This window comes from Limanda limanda, chromosome 22 (assembly GCF_963576545.1).
Source record: "Limanda limanda chromosome 22, fLimLim1.1, whole genome shotgun sequence".
NCBI lineage: Eukaryota > Metazoa > Chordata > Actinopteri > Pleuronectiformes > Pleuronectidae > Limanda > Limanda limanda.
In genome coordinates, this window is record NC_083657.1 from 13,164,742 (window position 1) to 13,186,843 (window position 22,102).

General features: G+C 41.6%; 1 protein-coding gene across 10 annotated transcripts in view; it reads right to left on the bottom strand.

Annotated features, from left to right (window-relative positions):
* The window catches only part of nlgn2a (neuroligin 2a), a 99,301-nt gene that overhangs the window by 71,429 nt on the left and 5,770 nt on the right, over positions 1-22,102 (bottom strand). The window contains exons 2-3 of one of the 10 annotated variants that reach the window (XM_061066553.1): positions 21,678-21,703; positions 14,539-14,561 (exon numbers count right to left, since the gene is read on the bottom strand). The exons of 6 other annotated variants lie outside the window; for them this stretch is intronic. In XM_061066553.1, the coding sequence (XP_060922536.1) occupies positions 14,539-14,561; positions 21,678-21,703 (49 nt within the window). 3 more of the 10 variants (XM_061066548.1, XM_061066555.1, XM_061066551.1) reach the window with 3 other exon arrangements.

Below are 22,102 nucleotides of genomic sequence, written 5' to 3' on the forward strand. Positions count from 1 at the left end.
TGGAAAAATGATTATCCATTTTAAAAGACACAAGTAGTATTATGTTTACTTCCTATAGGAAGTTCAAACTCACTGGTATATTTCATTCCACATATCTGTTTTTACCACACTAGTCCCCAGTGTGGGCACAATGGACTTCAAAACAGCTTCTGTAAGTTTCGGAATTTTATAAACCGTTTAGCGGGTTCTCGGCCAGTTTGTAAGGCTGATTCTGATTTTAACTATCTGCCCCAGTAATGTTTTATAATACTATTTAAGTCTCATGTTTTTTCATCCACATAAAAATGTCTAATAAACATTTTTAATTCCACTTCTTATCTCTCACTGAAAAGTGTCCATGCTGAATGTGCAAATATTCCTCATTTTAAAACTTTACTCCACACAAGATGTTTCTGACCTCGCTGAAAGGTCTCATAGTTTCTGCTCTGGAAGTATTAAGGGAACAGGTCGTATATTGGACCATGACGGGCTTCAAAATCAGCTCCAATGTCACAAAATCTTTTTTGTTCTTTAAAAAATTGCCATGAGGATGGAGAAGGTTTTCACAAAGAGAATTTGTCACGTCATAGCCTGATAACTGAGAATGTATTTTCCGTCCTATACTGCGCTGCTCTGAAGTCTTGGCTGCGGCCCTGACAAGCCTTGCAACTAATGGGGCTGTAATGGAACTAATTTCCATTCTATTCTTTAAAGCTTTTAATATCTCTCACCTTATGCAAAGCAGATTTCTTCAGTAATTTGCATTCTTATACCGTTTTATGCATATTCTCTTCTTTGAATTTTGATTCCCATGTAATAGCATAATATCTCAATGCGTTACAGTTCTTTTTTAGCATCAAAACTGTTGTGTAGTGTAACAGTGTTTAGTGTTACACCAGTCGTCCCCCCCCCCCCCCCCCCCGTGCCAGAGATGAATTCGGATCTGATTTTGTAACAGAATCTGAGATTCCCGATCAAATTGGGCTAATTATACGTCATGATGACGGATGGAAGATATATTTAAGATGTGGTTTGGGTACAAGGGGGGCTCACTGACTGCGGCGGCTCCAAAGGAAAAAAAAGTGGCGTCTGTGCCGTGGCGTTTGATCACCAAGAAAATCCTCTTGTGTCAAACTTCCTCCGCCTCACAAACTTCAAAAAACTACCCCCAAATCAAAGAGCATCACGGAGCGAGAGAAGAAGAAGAACAAGAACACGACGAAGGGGGAAAAAAGAGAAGATTCACCAGCACAACCCTTAAAATAGCATAAAGAGAAATATGTATCAAAATACCATCAGTCATCTTTTTTCCCTCCAAGAAACAAGTCCAAAAGAATGAAAGGATGAAAGTGCAGATTAAATCACCTCCGCAGTGCACGGTGCTGCAGGTAGGAGATAAATTAACAGACCGTCTGCGAGAGAGGGGCACGAGCGTCCTCGGATGTCCGACCCCCCCCCCCGATTTGAGAAAATGTGTCTCTTATTTTTGCATTACTCTATGTGATCGCCGTTGACTTGGAGCGTGGCCACCTTAACATTTTGTGTGGGTCCTCACTCGATACCAATTTCCTCCTCGAGCCGGGGATTGAGGCACCATAACAATGCGCCTCATTGTGCGAGCGGCTCTCAATAGGCGCTTTGTCGCTCAACAACAATTTTGCTTTCGGGGGGACAATGGTGTACGTGGGCCAATGTGTTTTTTCAAGGGCACCGTGGCGATGATGATGATGTCCAAGGCTCTCTGTTATTCGAGAGTGAGATAAGGGGGCCTCTGGAAAATGCACACGGCAGCCTGTAGATGGCTTTTTAATGAAGAGTACCCGGGTTCCATCAGCCAGGTGCTGTGATCCTCCAAGGTTACATAAGGCTTCGCATAGGAAAGGCAGCTTTTTTTTAATTGCAACGGTCAGCACATACACTTACAGCAACACATCGGTATGCATCTCATATCCAAAGTCCCACCTATTTGACTTGTGTGTGTGTGTGTGTGTGTGTGTGTTTTTTCCACTCCACTGTATGTGCACACATCCCCCAAAAAGACTTCAAAACAAGAAAAAAGGAAAAACATGCAACAAAAATACCTTCGTCTCGAGGCTTGTTCATTGTAGATTCATCGTGTTTTTTTGTGAGCGGACCTAGGGTTAAGAAAAAAAGGGGGGAAAAAGAGAAAAGACAAAATTCAAAAAAGATTACTGGCAAAAAACGAGAAAAAAAAAGAAATATCAAAAAAAGAAAAGAAGCAAGAGCAAAAAGGACAAATCAGCAAGAGTTCATGTTTGCTTATTGTGGTTTTCTTATCCTTTCTTTTTTCCTTTAAAAAGAGTACAAAAACAAGAGGCATCACAGACACAGATTTATCACAAGAAAAGACACAAGATCAAAGAAGGCTGGGGTTTTATTTGGGACGGGATTTCCTCCTTTCCCCCTGCAGAAGAAAACGGCTGCCATGTTTTACAGTCCCTCTCTTTCTCTCTCTCTTTCTCTCCGTTAACCCCTGTTTTGTTGTCTAGATTTCGGGGTGGGAGGAGACGTAGGGCGTAGTGAGGCCTCTGCGGTTTGAAGAACAGGACCCAGCACTTTCCTTCCTCCGTGTGAGCGGGTAAAAGACACATTTTAAAAAAAAGAAGAAGAACAGGCAAAGAAGAGGACACCTATAGGAAGAACGGGAGGTTCAGGTCCTGATGCGCAAACCCCAAAATTTGGTTGGCAGTGAAATCGTACAGGTCAATTAGTCCTTTTCAAAGAGATAACCAGTGGTAAGCAAAAAGATAATGACCCCTGTTGGGGTAAAAGGCATGTTAAACATGTTTCAGATAAAATAGGGCACAGGTGCGTTTGTGTTGTGAAGTGTGTGTGCGCGAATGTGTGTGTGTCATTATTTAGTGGTTAAACCAGAACCCTATTCCCCAGGCGGGTAAATAATTACATAGCACAACAGCAGTGTGTCAATTTGAAATGACAAGTACGCGTGGCACTAATTGTGCAGAGGAGCGCAGGTAAAAGGTGAAGGTAATTTGATCCCCATCTGCCATCTGGCTGTTTTTGGCTGAGAGAAAGAAGAAGTAGGGAGAGGGAGAGAGAGAGAGAGAGAGAGAGAGAGAGAGAGAGAGGTGAAGATGGAGAAAACAGAAAAGAATACCCTCGGATTTTCATCCTTGTTTTTGTATTTTTTCTTGCCCGTATCCTCCTTCTTAATCAGGAAGTGTGGCGTTTAAAGAAAGCACTTCGGAGTCTGCTTTGACCCGGGTCCCGTTTCATCGCCCTCACACCTGCCATACTCCACATTGCAACCTTCATTTGCGAATACATTTCAGCGAAAAAAGAGACAAGTTGCCTATTTTGGTTGTAAGAAAAAACATATGTAATGGTGTGTGCTGTTCACCTCGTGTTTCAAGAGGAGAATGTGAATATAGAGTGCTCTTCACCTCAGCTTTCATAAAGTCAGCACAGCTACAAAAGTACTCCACCTTTCATCGCTTTCGCTTTCATCTGAGGTTTTGGCAAAGAAGCTGGATAGCTTACACAACATACGACTAGAAAGTGACTAAATAGAAGTCTGATTTTTTTTTTTTTTTTTACCAGAATGTGAACAGCCTATACACACACTGCAAGGTGGCTGAATGTTTGTCATTTATCCAATGAGAACCAGACAAAGAAGACAGGAAGATGAATAGGTAACCTCGGAAGAACCTCTGGCAAAGAGATTTCAAAATAAGAGTGCATTAACAATCAAAATACACAAAAATAAAAAGGATAGAACTTAAAGGAGACATATTTTGTAGTTTTTGTTGTGTATGTTAAAGGTGTGCAAAGTAAAGCAAGCCCGAAGACCTGACTCCTGAAGACCTTGTCAGGTTTCAGGCCGACAATAGAGTATCGGAATGTGTCATAGCATCACAAAACCCAACATTTGTATAAGTCACGCATATTGGCTAGTCTGGCACAGCCCCTAACAAGCCAAACACAGCCAGGGACTAGGTCGACCAATCACAACAGCGTGGGAGAGAATGGGCCTCCTTAAAAGAGATAAGAGCTAGAAGCCAGTGTTTCAGACCGAGGCTGAAAAAAAAAGCTTCAGAAACTGACAGCTTATGGAAGGAGTTCTGTTTTCTTAACATCAGAGCATGAAAACCTTTCAAGTAAAAACATAAAATTACATCTATGAACCTGAAAATGAACACATCTCCTTTAAGGCGTACATAAACTGAATGAAGAACTCAACCCACACTGAAAGCTCTTGGAAAAGCTTGGTCCCTTGGTGTTTTCAAGAGGTGTCTTAATTACAACTAATAGTATTAATTAAACACTTTGTATTTATTCACACGTATGCATGGCAAGGTTTTCCAAATCCAGAATGTGTCCAAAGAAGGTGGTTGGTGTAAATAGTCGGGATTTAACATAGAAACCTGACAGAGGGGGAAAAAAAGAGTGTGGTCTAGGGTTAGTATTTTAAAAATAGCAAAGGTCTGATGATTGAAAAGTAGATTTAAAAAAAAAAAACACAAAGTACAGCTGAGGCAGATTTAATTCTAAAAGTTGCATCTTTTTTACAGCCCGAACGCTGAGATTCATGATATTTTTCACGGTATTTACGAGATGAAAGCTAAGGTTCTCTCTGATATTTGAAGACAAGAACATGAAAACTGACATTTTGAATATTTTCTTTTACAACCTGAAAGCAGAGGTTCTGAACACTTGCAGCTGCAGCCTGAGAGCTGAGGTCTGTGGTACTTTTCAAAATCAGACAGATCATCGGGAATAAAAAGGAAAAAAAAACCTTAGCTCACACATACACATACTGAGTGATGAAGACGTCTGTTTGCTGAGGAAGACTCTAAGATTAGGTGAAAGCCATGAGGAAGGACAGACTTTTCTATGCAGATGATGCAAGTGTTCATGTCTTCTCATACGTTTGAGCGTAAAAATGAAAAACGGCATCATTTCTGCAGCTCATGACCTAATATCAGCTAAACAAAGCACAAAACAACTCCAAAATGTTGACGATTAGTACATTTAAAATACATTTACAAACAAAGTCAATCAAGTACAAGTTTAAATGGTAACTCGCCTACGACAGAAACAAAGGGGTTTTTTGGGGAGGGAGGGAGAAGGCAAAATGGCAAAAGCAGAAAATCAAGCAAACCATTACTTGGCTGGCAACATGCTGGGGAAGAATGAAAAGAAAAACCTCTTCTTGATTGACATCTCTTTTTGCCACCAGTTTGGCCGGAGGATAAATCAAGCTGAGTGAAAAAAACAAAACTGATTTTCCAGACATTTTAAGCCTCTTTTTTTCCAGACATAGGAGCAGAGGCAACGGGAGTTGAGAACCCTACACCCCAGGTCCCATCAACCCCCTCCACGGATGCACACATGTAAGTGCCATACATCCCAAAATTAAGAGGCAAATACAATTAGAACAAACTTAGAGCAGAGAGAAAAGATGGAGTGATGATTGATGACTTCAGAGCAGTGCCAAAAAAGGCAACCGCACACAGATAACAGTTTTTAGGACTAAATAAAAAGACAGTTGGATGATCGATGTTATAATCATTCATCCAGGTGAGTATTAGAATTGAACCCCCAGTTGTTTACACTCTCTGTTCGCTAGGCACAATGTTTTTTCCCCTATTATGCGAAACTGGTTCCCTCCTAGCGTTCCGCAGTGTCTGTCGCTTTGAAGCTAGTTATGCAAGGCTTTGCTTGGCTTCTCCCGACGGCCACACACACACACACACGCACACACACACAAGTCATACAGTACACATGCATACAAAACAGACAAACAAGATACAGTGTATGCATGTGGTGTGGAGATGCAAATATGTCCACACACAAGATGCAGGAATAAATAATGAAATAATGAGACAACAGAAAGATGAAGCATGACAGTTTTTCCCCGCCCATTAGTGTCCTGTTGTTTACTTCTGTGTGTGCGTTTCTCATTCAGTATTTATTTATGAATGGCCAAATAATGGCAGAACCACTCTGAGATGCCCTGATAAGTGGTCGTGCCACCAGGGGACTCCAGAACGGCTTCAGTGCATCTTGACTCTGCAAGTGGGTCGAGCTCCACTGGAGATATGAACGGCATTCATTCAAAAAAAGATAATGTCACTTTTTGTGGAGATGCAATGTAAAAGGACAAAACTTCTGCTCAGATGTATGAAGCAACATGGCTGAATTTCATGAGCCTCCTTGAACATTTGAGTTTATAACAAACCAGATCAGTGCCATGGTGGGATTTGATGCAGATGCATAAAGAAAGAGCCTTACTTCTCTGTGTTTGTGGATATGAGGGAGTGTGTGTTTGTGTGTAATGTTTGTGCTCAGCCACAAGGGTAAGTAGATGTTGAGTAGCTCATTTATTTAGTGTGTGCCAGTCTGGCATGATCGATGAAGAAATGGAACTGTGCCTGACAGCTTTTGAGTGAGCGTCGACCACCAATGATAGACATGCGTGCGAGAGAGAAGAGAAGAGAAGAGAAGAGAAGAGAAGAGAAGAGAAGAGAAGAGAAGAGAAGAGAAGAGAAGAGAAGAGAAGAGAGGGAGAGAGCAGAGGAGAGAGAGAGAGATATAGAGATGGAGATATTGTCATTGTCCTTCATGGAGCTAAAATAGCACATCAGAAATGCAGTGAATTACTCAGTAAGGTGTGTGTGTGTTTGTGTGTACGTGTGTGTGTGTGTTGTAGATGAGTAACTAGAGTGAGCGAGATATTACTCTTTGCCACTCTCTAAGAGCCCACACACACATTCTCTCTTTGTAAGTGGATGTTCTGGTGAGTGTGTGTCAGTGCATGTGTGTGTCTGTGTGTAAGAGAGATGAGGGAGAGGGAGAGAGAGAGAGAAAGAACAAAGAGAGAGTGTGTGATACATGTAGTTAGATACACAGACAATCAGGCAGGCAGACATACCAAGCTGCTTCATTATCACAGACTCAGTCACTATACCCTGCATGTGTGTGTGTGTGTGTGTGTGTGTGTGTGTGTGTGTGTGTGTGTGTGTGTGTGTGTGTGTGTGTGTGTGTGTGTGTGCGTGTGGGCAGGTCAAAGATGAGTAGCTAGGATGAGTAAGCTGTGACTCCATTGCAAACAAGTATGCAGACCATCTGAATGACAGGGAAAACAGGGGGCTTTCAGGTGATGTTAAACATTTTCCCTGCAGAAATATTCTAAATGGATTCCTATCGTCGTCATTAGTCACTCAGTCACAAGTAGGTCTCTGCTGCTCTTTTGTGTCATGAAGTCTCTCTTTCGATTACATGAAACACGATTCAAACCCAGAAAACAGGAGGCACAGGGCACGGATTTGCCGATCGCGCCTGCATGATCAGATTACAAAGCTGATTCGAGACGTTACAGCGTAAACACGGAGCCACATGGAGCGCTGGTCTCAAGGTGCTGACTTTAAACTCTGCTGGTTTGTGCTTGGTGCTGGTAGACCAAGTACAAACAGAGATATGGTCGAATCATTATTTTACACAAGAGTAACAGTATGCAAGGTAGGATGTAACAGGAGTTAACTCAATATCTTCATCGTTTCTGGTCTTATTGATAAACGGGGAATAAGTGTGAATCTGTGATAGCAGAGAGAGGGAAGCGCACACAGACTCTGATAGTTTGCGTTTCCAACAACTGAAGATAAAAAAATGAATCCCAAACAATGAAAAGTGTTTCATTTCGACATTTTATGTTATATCTGCATTACTTAGTAAAAATTTGTCTAACTGAAGACTAACAGTTTTGAACAGTTGCATAGCTCTAAGGCAAAAATTCAATGACTACATCTGCTTTTATTCCAAATAGATGTATAATTCATGTTACATCCGTTTTACAATAAATTCTCGAAATGAAAAGAAGGTTATAAAGACGTTTTTTATGTTGTATATAAATCAAAAGACCCAAATAGTCCTAAGAGTTAAAGCTACTACATGTTCTGCTTGGGCCTCCGTCTGCTCTTTCCAGAGCAATATTTTGGCATATTTTGTGTTGCTGTTGAATCACAAGACGACCCCCCGCCTGCCCTCCCCTTCCCTCCTGTCCATCTCACTCACTGCACAGTGACCTTGCCTGTAGCTGCATTAGGTGAATAATAGGCTTTTGGGGCGATTTCAAAGTTACAGACAAGGACAGATGGGACTGTCATGATTCTGCCAGTTTGATGCCAGCAGCTGGAAAATGACCAGCGCACTAAAGTTTACCAACCTGACTCAAGGTCTACCAGGGGGCAACAAAGGCAAGATAGGAGTAAAATTGCTGGGGTGGTTTGATCTTAAAAGTTTTGACTAATCCCTTTCTGCAGGTTCTGTTCAGCCTAACAGGAAGCTTTGGCTTGAATCTGTAAGATTGTTTGCTCCACCATTGCTGTTTAAAAATAGAAAGAAGGAAATATGGAAAAGAGCTGCAAATGAGGTGAAGCTGCATAAATCTAAAAATAAAAAAAAAGCTGGTTTCATCTACATACATTAGAAGTGCTTTATAACGCTCTGGGATTATGTTGCCCATCTCCTAATTTCAAATGTTCGAATTATTTATAAGGCCAAACTCAGTTCTGCTTCCGCTCCATCCTTGATTTGGGCTATAAGAGGGAGTGTTGTGGTTGTGTCGGCTTCGGCCTGCTTTAATCTCATCTTACATTCTTCTCTGGAGAGTATGTGCACATAAAAAAAAAGGGATAAATTAAATATGTGCGGAAGGTTCTGTAAATTTATTAGATGTAGTTAAATCTGTATACCACAAGGGTTTTTCCTGGGTCGTAAACATGCTGGAATAAATAGCAGGAGTCTTGTGGCAGCTGTATTAACTGTAACTTGTAAATATTTGGAACAGCAAAAATAAAGAAATAAATCAATGCGGATAAACATTCATGTTACTCTGTAAAAGCCTTGGTGTCACATTGCACTGTAGGAAGCACACTTTTGTCAATTCTGCGATTGTATTCGCTGACTTTCTTTAAAATAAAGTTTCATTTCATTTTTTTGAATTTGACATAGCAGGAAAAAGCAACAGCATTGAAAATGTCCTCATAATATATCATAAAAACAAATGTAATGTGTGTGATTATAAAGAATATCGAGGACAAAGGAAACCATATCTTTTTAAATGACGAGAAAGGGCAGGGAACTTAATAACAAAAATGTCTGTAAGGAACAGAGGGTAAACAGGGTGTCCTCGTCACAGAGACCAAATTAAGTCTTTTTGTTTGAACGGAGATAAGTAATAAACTTTGTTGATTTTGTTGCCACTGTAATATCATGATGAAATTACAGCCAGCAACATGAACAACCTCGTCACTCACACTTGCGTCAGAGGCGAAGACGATGAGAGAAATCCTGCCAGACTTTTCTGCTTACACTTCTTCGTCTATTGTTTAATGCTGACGCAACTTCCTGCAACTGGTGCAAAAGTCTGAGCTGCCCTAAAAACAATGTAAACTATCATCAAAACCAATGTTTAGTTTGATCCCGACCAAGACCACCTCTCCTGGTCGGACTGAATTCACGTCTGCTGGTCTGTGGCGCCCCTGAAGGCTCCCTTAGTTATGAAATCAGTTTTCACTCTCAGTTATGTCTGTGCCTCTAACGCAGCTTCACACTAGCCGTACAGTAACAGCAGCTGTGGTTAATGCACACCGTGGATACACTGACTTTTCCAAGAGGCAAACATGTTTGACAGCTGGTTGACTCCCAATGCCACCGCCTCGTATCAATCGCGTGAACCGAGGCGTTCATTAAACTCCAACTTTGGCTAACAGAACGCTCATTTGGATGTTTACCATACACTCATCTGTCAAAATCTGTTTTGTTTTGTTCCCCGCGAACTCACCGACTCGGTGCGTCTCACAGCATCTGTGGCACATCGCTAGGTTGTTGCTAGGCTACAGGGGTAGACAGAAGAATAAGGCATGGTGGTGCTGAGCTTTAATAGGTGATATTAGGGATTATGAACAATATCTGTCAGTGCAAAAACAATCCAAAGCCAGAAATAACGTGTGTGCTCAAACACCACATGACGCGTACGTGAAATGATTGCCACATCTCTTTCTCACCCTTATCCCTCTTTCTTTCTCTCACCCTCCCTCCCTCCTTCTCTTCCTGTTCTTACTTTCTCCCACATTTTACCTCTTGCCTTTTATTTCATTCATTCTTTTTTTCTCCCTGTGTCTCTCCATCCTCTCGGTCTCCCGGTGTCTCCTTCTGAAGCCTCAGATTGAGAGGCTGAGATTTATCGATCCAACTTAGCTAAAGGGGCCAAAGTAGACAGAGAGAAAGGGAGAGGAAAAAGAAGGAGGGAGAGGGGTGCTGACATAGGGGTTTTTAAAACAACGCGTGCATTATAGACAGAGAAAGAGAGGAGGCTAAAAGAGGAAAAAGGAAGCGAAAGAGGCCACCATTTGCACAAAAATGAGGGCAGTAGTATTTATGTATGGGGGGGGGGCTTAAGTGTTGGATGGATGAAGGAGGTAAAGGAAGGATTGGCGGGAGGAGGATAAAGTTGGGAAGCACAGAGGAACCTGGAGGACACAGAGGAGAGCAGGGGGTGAAAATAAAAGATGGGGGGGGAAAGAGAAACAGATAAAGAGATTATGTGAAGCAGAGAGAAAGAAAGGGTGTAAACAGAGATGTAGAGAGGGCCAGGGAGGAGGATGGAGTGACATTTACGAAGTGGTGATGATCGAGTAGGCATGAAGGTTAAAGCCATTTTCTCCCCATGCAGCCACACACAATCACACACACATTCACACACAAACACACATACTTCCAGGTTTATCTTTTTGTGCGTTTATGCATCCACTTCATCAACAAATGTGTGCGCTGCTGCTTTAAATTCCACTCTGAATATGAATGATTTGATTCTTGTCCTACACAGTACAACAGAATAAAAATAGTAAAAGATTGTCGGGGACCTCACACGCTGTCGACTATAAATTCTGCTCCTCTCAACCGAGAATATCGAACTTAACTGGAGACCGGGAGCTGCTGCATTAACTTTTCATAAGAGGGCCAAATAGAGAAAGAGAAATTCGATAGTTACATTACTTCATATGTCACGTTGAATCCCCAGCGTAAACACTGCATGAAACTTTTAATGAAAAACCCACCTCCGATTCCACACATTGATTTACAACTGTGTTTCGATGGTGATGAGTGTGTCTGGTCTCCAAGGTGCTCGCTTCTACGTCAATTAAATGCACGACTATAACGTGGTCCCCCGAAGGAGGTTATTTTTTCATTTGCGTATATTATTTATTTATAAAACGAATGATGCATTATAGGACAGAAAAGAATCCCTTCAATTTTGGTGATTTTGCTAGAGAACAACTCATGGATCTTGGTGAAAACAAAATCGGACATGTTGAAGAGGCTGTTATTTATGAGTCTGAGGTAAGAGCTCTCTGAGTGTTCTAGTTATGTATGTGTTTTTTATTTTCTTATACAATAGGTGAGTGAACAATAATCTTTTTCTTTTTTTTATCACAACCACCTAGTGTGAAATAAATTGCTGTTTAGATAAAGTTACAGAACTTTTATCTGGCAATTATTAATTTCACCAGCTACACCTATCTACAGCCAAAGTTAAACTAACAGTGGAAGCAAATCAATGTCAAATGTGCGAATTTGCAAAACAACGGCAAAATAAACTCTTATTCATTTTTATTTGAAAAAGAAATACCACTTCATTTATTTCGATTTTCTTAAAGGCCTTACAAATTAAATGAGGCCGACAGGATTCAGGGCTGTGTAGAAGCACAACCTGTCAATCTGTGAAGATAATGTGAGTATTAGCTTAAGCAGCTACCTAGCATAGCTGTCAACGCTATCATCTGGAGCACTCGATCATATATGTGATGGTTATAAAAATAATTTAATATTGTGATTATATTTGAACACTTAGCCCTATGACCTGCATTACTATACATTACGATAAATTTATCTGGTGTACTCAAATGGTCCAACTGAACTCGGTGTGTGCAGATCCAGTCAATTCCCAGTCCCAACAGTGTCATTCCCTCTGGCCCAGAAGCGATAAGATTACTCTCCGACTCCATCTCCCATGAGACCCTGGGTCTGTCAGCCTCTCGCTTTCCGTCTCTCCACGTTTAAGATAAGGTTTGCGTTCAGAGGAGTCCACTTTTTAACCATTCTGACATTTGCGGTTTTCGGCAGCAGAGTATTTTCGCGTCTGTGTACGCTCTTCATCGGTCTAACCTTTGAAGAACAAACAGTTTTTATGTTGTCTGACATATGGGGGGAAAAATATGATGGGATGTTGTTGTGTTGAGCGATCAAAATGTTGACAGGCTCAGCTGCTCTGTTGCCGTTTCATGTATTATTTCATCTCTGAGGTAATCTCGGCGGTGTATTGCCTTTTCCTTGCCGTTGTCCATGAAGGAACACAATCTGTTTGTTTGGTTAAACAGTCGTTCAACCCCGGGGCTATTTCTGCCCTGAACAAAGGCCCCTTGGTCACCCTTGATCACCGCTGCTGTTCATCTGTCCAAGGGGGCTTTGAAGTCATCTTGCAGCTTTAATGTCAAAGACCTTTCCACCACATCTAACACAGAGGTCTTCTCATCTAACAGAACCAGATATTTGATGCAAAGATGGTCTTGTAAATTTTAAAAACCTTACATATTCAAGATTTTGAATCAAAATACCAAATACTGACTGGTACCACGCAGATATGAGGATTTGCTGATTTTGTATTTCATATTCATTTGTCAGATATTTTGTGAGGGAAATCACCTTTGGCCTAAAAATCCATAGTGGACTTTATAATTGAAGAAATACTTTATAATCGATAACAAAAATGATCAAAAGTTGACACAAAGACTATTGGAAATAGCTGAATTTACCTTGAAATACGCACATGGAAGTGATGGGGAATGCTGAAAAATGTTAACGCTCATAACGTTTACAGTCAGTGCAAACAGGAGTTTCAGCGTGTCTTCATTAAAGTCTTTTCTGAGGACCGCGCTGCGGAGCGTGGACACAAAGAAGCAAAGCACAAAGCTTGTTCGGGGGCTGACCCTTTGCCATCCTCCCTCCCTCCCTCCCTCCCTCCCTCCCTCCCTCCCTCCCTCCCTCCCTCCCTCCCTCCCTCCCTCCCTCCCTCCCTCCCTCCCTCCCTCCATCTACATCCATCTCCTCCTCCATGACCAGCCCCGTAAGAGCTTATTCCACCGCGGGCTGTGGGCCGGCTGCAGCGCAGGCACGTTACTAACCAGTGAGCTCCTAATGCTGACAGAGTGAAACACCGAGCGAATGCCGAGATGGAGCACGGGGAGTAATTTGGGTCAAAAGCCTAGAAGGGACCCAAGAATCCAGAAACATGACCATATACATTTACAATTTCTACATGCCTTTCTTGGACTCTTCATCTCCCATGTCCTTATGTATGCCAGCTGTGCATATTAATACATGGGAAAAATATTCTCCTAAATGTTCCTGCTAATGTTAGGTCATGAAATCCATGAGAGACCTTCCATTTATACAAATTTGTCCTACGGAGGTCTTCCAAAATGAGGAGGAAATCGTGTTAAACGCAAAAATAAAGGAGACCCCGGGGAAATAAGGCAGCGCTGACAGCGGTGTTAAAACAGGAAACATGTTATTTTAATGCTTTTGGACAGTTCAATTGCCATCTCTCTCGCTAAACCACCTTATCTCCCTCGAGCGACATCATACCAAAGGCTCTGCCCTGAGGACTTGAAGGATCTTGATTGGAATTTCAATTAAAAAACAACTTCGATTGATAATAATAAACATGAGGATACTGGATGCCTTCTACATTATCAGATAAAAGGATCATTCATCTTATCGGCTTCCCCCTTGGCAGGTGTCTCATGTGCCTAAAGAAGTGGTATTTTGTCTAAATAAAATGAGTAAATAAAAGTACAACTTCCGTATCATGTTATGTTGCATATTGACCTGAATTACAGGGATTATATTTGACAAGTTGTGAACTGGGGTCTGTGTCTATTGTTTAACAGCTCGCAGAAAAAATATCAGTAGTTCAGTAGATCATTCAAACTTTTATATAAACCAAACACGTGCACAGTAACAACGCAAATTTAGGTTCGGATTCATTTTATAAATCAGGTTTTCTAACTTCATTCTACACCACAGACTGTTTGAGGGAGTTTTTTCTCCCCAGTCTCCAAAGTGCTGCTCATTGGGAGATATGTTGGTTTCCTCTTTAAATTTTAAGGTCTTTACCTTATTAGGTTATGATTTGGCGCTTAAAAGTCAACTGAATTGATTACCTTTTATTTCAGTTCATTCATTTTTTGCCATGGATTTTGTGAAGCACTTTGTAATTTGTAGATAAAGGGCTAAACACATAAAGTTTATATTATATTTTCATTATTATTATTTACAAAAAGCTCAAAAACACTAGTTGGACATTAATAAGCAGGAGAGAAACACTCGTTGTGTGCAGTTGTCAGAACTGTGTTCTTTGACGCTGTCCGTGGTGCTGAAATGTGGCCTGACATTCACGAGCAGCGCAGGCTCCATTCATGATGGATTTTTTTGCCTCATACAAAACTGCAGCACATTCACATTGATGGATTTCCTGACTGACTGCCCAATGCATGATGGTACTAGACTCTTGGTTATTTACCACTGATAATGCACTTAAACCGGCGAGTTCAAGTCGTGCGGCATCTGAATACTAAAAATGTAATCACATATTTAGAGCAATTCAAAAATGTATAAATTTATTTCGGTCAAAAGGGTCAAGAGGATGATTACAGACTATGATCTATAATTTTAATGATTATAATTGTACAAATGTTGGCCTTTGTTCATGTGTCTGTATCAGAGACCTATGTGTGTTCAATTTTGTACGGCACTTTCACTTTAGTGTAGCCGCATGGATACTTTGCGCGAGGACTGCACTCAGCCTGCACACACTCATCACCTCCTTGAGTTAGTGCATTTGTGTACATCAGTAAACACAGTATATGTGCCTGTGAGCTAATGCAGGATGCAACCTCATCATAATTATGTTGTTGTATCATGTTTCTATTGCTGCTGCCCTCTGGGGAGTCACCAAACATAATTTTCGTCAATGCCTGCAATGAGAAATAAATTGTCTTTCATTTTCAATTGAGTTTGAGAACATGTGTGTCTGTGTGTGTGTGTTGCATGGATTAAACTGAACTTCCAGTCATTAATACTGGGCGTCAGCTTGAACCCAGCAGCGGCGAGTGATGAATGGCGTTTCTCTGATGCATTGACTTTCTCCTACATGAATGAATCTGCAGTCCAGTAAAAGAGGGGGCCTTACCCCTGGACAACATCCTGCTCTATCCCTTCATTCCCTCCTTTCTTTTAATCTCTGCTCTCACTTTTTCTCCTGTTCTCTCTACCCTTACCATTCAGTGTGGTGGAAGGGGGTGGGGGCACTGTGAGGATCTGGCAGAGGGAGCATGCTCTCTCTCTCTCTCTGTGTGTGTGTGTGTGTGTTTATGTGTGTGTATCTGTGTGTGTGTGTGGGGGTAATTTGCATTCACTGCCACTGGCCACCTCAGCTTCAGAAGCCCTGAAGAGATGGCCCTTTGAGATGCACTGAAAGAGTGTGCGTGTGTGTGTGTGTATCTGAGAGCAAAAGGACATAGTTAAAGTAAAAGGAACATGGCTCACGCTGCAGAATGAGCTGTGCATGTACTGTATGTGTCTAACAAGTCTGCACGTGTGTGTGCGCGTGCATATCATGCATCTTCAGTAACTTATCTTCCAGGCAAACCAGAGCCATTATTAATCCCCAGGCAGCTGAATTCTCATTTTTTTCTTTGCACCTCACAGGTTTCCTGGATCTTCAATCTTCCTACAGCTTCTTTTCTAAGAGGTTACTATATAATCACAAGTACACTTGCAGTTTTACAACATTATCTGTTGCCAGGCTCCACAGATACAGGAAACACTAGTACAGTTGATCCTGTTGAGGGCCCAGTCTGTGTCGGTTTTAAATAAGCAGCACTACATCACTTTCTTCTCTCTCCGAGTGGCTTTTCCATTCAAGTGAAAAAGGTTTATATTTAGGATAAAGGCGTAGAAGTGATTCCTATTTAAAAATGAAATAACAATGTCTAATATCAATTTTGAACGCTTCAGTGGTACAATTCAATAAATCCTTGCAACACCGCACTGCCCGGTTTCTATACTTGAGCTTATCTCCATTTCACAGCATTGCTTGGTAATTTTCAACTGCTGTTGCTCTCGTAAACGACATGGCGACAGGGCGACTGGCCGTGCAGCCGACTCAGCAGCTCAGACTGGGAACAGTATCAATAAACTGGGGGATACATTTAGGCAAATACACTGTCCAATCCCTGTTTACACTATATCACAAACATGACTCCTTTTTGACAGTGGAAGCCGTAGAAAGGCAAAACCAGTACACCAATAGAAATGACCTTATCCAAATAGAATGTAAGTTTCCATTCATTGTTTCAGAAAATCCTTCTTATAAAGTTTCAAGCCTGGAACGAGGCAGACCAGCTCCGAGATGAATGGAATACAAAAGTAGAAACTATTTATATAATTATTTTAAGTGTGAAGAAGCTACGCAGTCGAAAATCATTGATGAAACACAATGATTTTTGCAGTTGTGGTAACCAAATCCATGAGAACAGCAAGCTCCACCATTCAGATACATCGCTATTACACCTGAGGATCGTACGGAGTGTAGTACTTCTCATTGAAATCGCAAATATTTGATACAGTTGATATTAGACAAAACTACGGCATCTACAGGAATGTACGACATTGTTTAATAATCTTTTAGCTCGTGGTAAGGCTACCTTGGATGATAATGTGACAATATTATGACTCATAGTCAAAATCTCTATGTAGAAAGAGAGTTTTACTTGTGCAACCAGCAAAAGAATGTATTTAAAGATACATTTACACTTTAAGTAGGAAACTGGGACAGAGTTCACGAGATGGTTGCGTCAGAAACTTGGGTCAGAAGACAAACCGCCGTCCCACCGGGGATGGAAGCTTATTTTATGTGGAATGTTTAATTGATAGGACGGCTAGCATCAGACTCCATCAAATCCAATTAGACGTACTCCATCAATCCCAGAGTTAAATCAGATCATATCCCAGATAGTGCTGGAATGCTGCATGGAGGAAGCCAAGCCAAAAAAAACACGAATAGCCAAAGCCTGAGAGCTTATTATTTAAGTACTGTTGTAAATTCAATTCACTCTCCTGAGGCTAAGAGCATTTAAATGGGCTGTCTACAGCTAAATACTTCTTCTGCCTCCATCGCTCGTCCAAGGCATACGGTGATGACTGGAAAGCTGTGAAAAAATAGGGGCAGGAGGTGGGAAAAAGAAAGGAGGATGGGACGACAGAAAATGGATGGATTGTGAAGGAAGAAAAGATTGGCAACGCTGGAAGAAGAAAAATATAATATGAGCTGAATGAGAAGAACAAACAAACAGATGGCCAACATGAACGCAACAAATGCGTAAAAACACATTGCAGAGTTTATTGGGGTCATGTGATGTTGCACGCATTTGCAGATACATCAAGCACACACCCATAGGACACTAAAAGCTAACCACACATGCACACACAAACACCCTCCCCAACTTCCCTCTCATTCTTTCCATCTCTCTGGCACACAGGCTAAAAATAGCTGGAACTGAGCCCTTGCTAATTCCTTCATTCAGAGTCTAGTGGAAAGGCAGAATGCATGAGGCCTTTGATGCGTTCCCTGACAGGAGGATACAGGAAGTGGCGCTTGGTTGCCAAGGCAACCCCCCCGCCCCACTTTCCCCTGTCTTGTGTCTTCAATCTAAATTCTGCACTGCTCGAACGTCCCTGGGTCTCATCCTCACTCCATTTCCGCGTCTGTCACCAACTACACTGTTGCTTCAGAGGCAAACCGCAAGGTTTCTAAATGCGATCAATATCATAATCTGGCAGTGGACTCTGTCTCAGTCACGTAATCACATTAGGGAAACCGCTGCATTTGCTTGCAACCACAGTAAGTACAGCTACTGAGCGAAATTTGAAAATACTTTGTCTAGTTACCATCAAATCTGCACAATGCAGACATTACACGTGCGCAACTTTGACTTGACTGTTTAAAATCAAGATCATTTAGTCCACACCACCATCTTTTCTCTTGCATTATTTCCGTCTGAAAATACCAAAAAGTGTGTAAACTAGGCAGTGTTCCATCAGAAGTTTCCAAGTATTGTCACAAAAACTAACCAAACTATTAACTGTTAAAGTGGCAGATTTTCAGTGAAAATATTTCAATTTAACCAAACCAAACTCAGCTGTTTCCTCTTTAATCTGGGCGGAAAATTGCAAGTTTGATGTAGAAAGAAACAAAAGGATGTTGGGCTGAACACAGGATGGAAGAATGAAGAACAACTTCTTAAATGTGAAATTTACTGGCAGATTTTGACAGTTTTATAACAAGCCAATATAGGCCAAGTGGCTTTGTTCACAGATGATCTGCTCTCGCCACCCAACACATCCAGTAAGGTTGGAAAGATAACAGTCCATCACACACCACACAATATTGAGATGATGTATTCTTGACATGGCGCAGTCCTCCTCTCCTCACTCACTCCCTTCCACACACCTGATGTGGCGTCTCCTCTTTGTCTGTACAGCTTTGTCTTGTACGACATGTTAGCCTCAGTAGTTCTGGACACATTTCTGATAACCTTTCCACCAATTCAACAGTCCATCAAACCCGCAAGCTCTGCCAGCTTAGCTCTCTGCTCCTCTCGCCTCACCTCTCAAATTGGATAAGATGTGATGTTACCGCCCAGATTCTTTTTTGTGCAGATATCAAACATTCATAGAGCTTTGTCCTGCCTGGGAACCATCAGGGAATCTTTACCGACTGACTGTGGTACAAAAAAGAGAATGAAACGAGAAATTGATAGCCAGGAGTATATCTAGAGTTAAACATCAAAGGCTACTGGGTTTGATGTTTTTGCCGCTCATCCAAGACACTTCATCAGTTCCGAAGGGTGAATGTAATCTGATTATCCTGCCTTTAAAGCAAGTCAGTTACACGTCATACAATACTGTTTAACCCTGCCGATCGCCACAACTGCCCGACTTCCAGACTCTGACTCACCAAATGTAGTAAGAAATATTGGCTTTCCTGATTTGAATGTCTATTTTCTAGTTTATCCTTGTTCGCAAATAAATGGGTTGTCAACAAAACAATGACCTTATACTCTAAAAACCTCTCAGTCCTTCACATTCATAAATAAGACCAAATGCACATATACAGTGGCTACATAAAGGGGGCTATGGACTATCAGTAATTATGCTACTCTGCCAGTTCACAAGTTAAAGTTAAAATTGTTAAAAAAAAGTTAAATTCTCAGAGATTAGAAGTGTATCAATAGGGGGTGACAAGATCCAAGGAATTCCAACTGTGAATTTATTTTTAAACATTATCGATACAAAATTAGTTTGGTATTTTTGGGGACTAATAACCCTGAGTCATAGAACCAGTTTCTAATTTTTTAACCTGTAACATATTCGGTTGTGACACAATGACCCAAGAATCCAACTGGACTGCTATGTCCTTACACCTCATTCATTGAGCCTGGCCCTATGTTCATGTTAGCCTGTATTCTTGTACAAGGGTGGGGGGTTATTTTGTTGTGCTCTGCTGCAACCAGTTTATAGGCATTGACGTATCCAAAGTGTTCATTTACAGTCATTGTTAAAGCTTTGAAAGCAGTTTTTAGGGTAATGTTTCCCACATTAACGGCACCTACAACGTTAACCATTGGGTGGGACTGGTTTGCAAATATCTAACTGTTAGCATCATCACAAAATCCTCCATATCCAATCTAGCAGTTCCGTAAAACCAAGTTTTGCCGTTCTATTGCTTCTAACATGAGACCTCGTTGACTTCTTTCCTTTAATTTATTTTACAGTGCAACCATATGAATAAGAACATACTACGATCACAATGAGATACGATCACTATAAACCACATCCAGTGGTGTGTTCTAGCACGGCAAGTCCACGGTAGCTCCCTCACGTTCACAGTTGAGCCTCTAATAAAAGAGCAAGTGATTAGTGTTGACACATGGAAGCAATGAGTATTTTTAGACTCTTCCGTGGTGTTTCATAACAAGAGAAGTCAGTTTGCGGCACATTTTTTCAGGAGATTTCAAGCAGAGGTGTGGAAATACTGTACAATACAGACAGTGTACCTCATACCTGTGGGGACAACATGCAAGGTCACAATCAAATAACATAGGGTTTCAGTGGCCCCTATTTTCTATGAGTCAGAAAAAAAAGTGGATTTCAGACTTGTAATTTTTCTGCAGGCTCTTGCTCTGTCAGTGTTTTTAATCAGCGTTGCAGCTCAGCTCTGTTCACGGTGTTCTGCACTCACTGGCTGTACCTGGGCGAGCCCAACCAGGTAGACAAAATCAATGGCTTTCAGCTTCGGTACCTCTTACAACACAACACCTTATTTCACTCTTCAGACTAGTTTATTTTAGCCACACACCTCACTGGGTTGTGCACACTGCTGTAAAAGCGGAGACTAGAGGCTTCAATGTGCACAGTTGACTTGCTCTATACTTGTCCACCGATAACGTGCACGTGAGGCGTACAGGAACCAGCATTAAACTGTAACTTCTAGGGCTGCCACGTTCATAGTTTATCATTGAACTGTAATGACCAGTTCAAATTCAAAATATATGGTCTAGAATTCTACAGAACGGAAGGAGGAGTTTCCCTTGTGTTTTTTATTAACATGTTCAAAATAAATTTGAAAAATAAAAAGATCATGAAAATGAAGGATGCTAGCAAGCGAAGCCGTCAAGTGGCAAAGTAGCCAAACTTCCCATCTGGTTTCAGTCATATGTAATCGCGAAAGAACGTGACTGAAGCCATATCATCTTTTGGGTGAGAAGTCCGATCATCCTATATTCCTTTTGTTTAAAGTTGTAGACACCCTACTGTGGTATGGTTGTGTCCTTGTCTCTCAGTGTCCTCAATCAGTCCTCAATGGATTGATGGAAAAGTTCCGACCGACACTGGCTGATATGATTCTGCTTTCAGCCTAATGACCTCCCAGAGTAAGACAAAGCCTTTGACCAGGCAGGTCAGTCTCCGTCTGCTCCTCTGTGCTTCAGCAGACGGAGGAGAGGGAGAAGGGGCGAGGGGAAACATTACAGGAGGTGAAAAACCAAAGATGGACTAAAGGATTTTGTTTGTAAAGGTTGGACCACAGGCTGGATGAAGCCTTTTGCTCTGACTTCCATCTTCCCTGAAATGACAACTATCTGGAGACGCTGAGCTTCAAGTCCAACTTTCTGCTTCTAGCTGTGTCCTTGTCTTTTTGGATTCCTTCAGCTCTGGCAAGCATGCTCACATCAAAGAAGAATTTGGGGTGTGAGATAGAAGGTGTGTGTGTGAGCCAGGGAGAAAGACAGTGGATATTTTATGAGTCCCCTGGGAACTACAGGCAACCACAGTGTATGTAACAGCAATTGTTCATTGTGGGGGGAGTGGATTGTCTTGTGCCTGCAGAAAGATGGTGATCTACAGTATTTTCAGCGCCATCATCCATTTTTTGTTCTTCAGAGGGTATCAGCTGGGGCTGGCAGGAAAAAGAGACGACATAAAGAGGAAAATCATGGTTTCTTTCTGGCATCAGAAGCAATATACATTTCCACTGCTGCATGCCAGCGCCTCTCTCTCTCTCCCTCCCTCCCTCTATGATTTATCTGTTTGTTTTTATCACTCTTTTTCTATTCATTCATCTCTAGCCCTTTGGCGAAGCCGCAGCGCAGCCCTCGGCCACTGCTTGCAGCATTGTGTTAGTATCGAACCCCTCCTGATGCATCTGCTCAGAAAATTGAAATATTGCAGAACAGAGGGGAGATGTGGGAGCTTGAGTCTGATGCATGGAGATAGATGAGGTATTGGATGGAATAATTTATAAGGCACCCTGAGGCTCAGCCCAAGAAGCACAGTGCTGACAACGCTGAGGTTAGCGGTTCAAATCCCCGAGGATTATCTTGCAAAACCGATGTATACCCTTCTAGAACAGGATTAATTGGGAAGAACTAGCAGCTTAAAAGGCACTTTGTAACAGCTT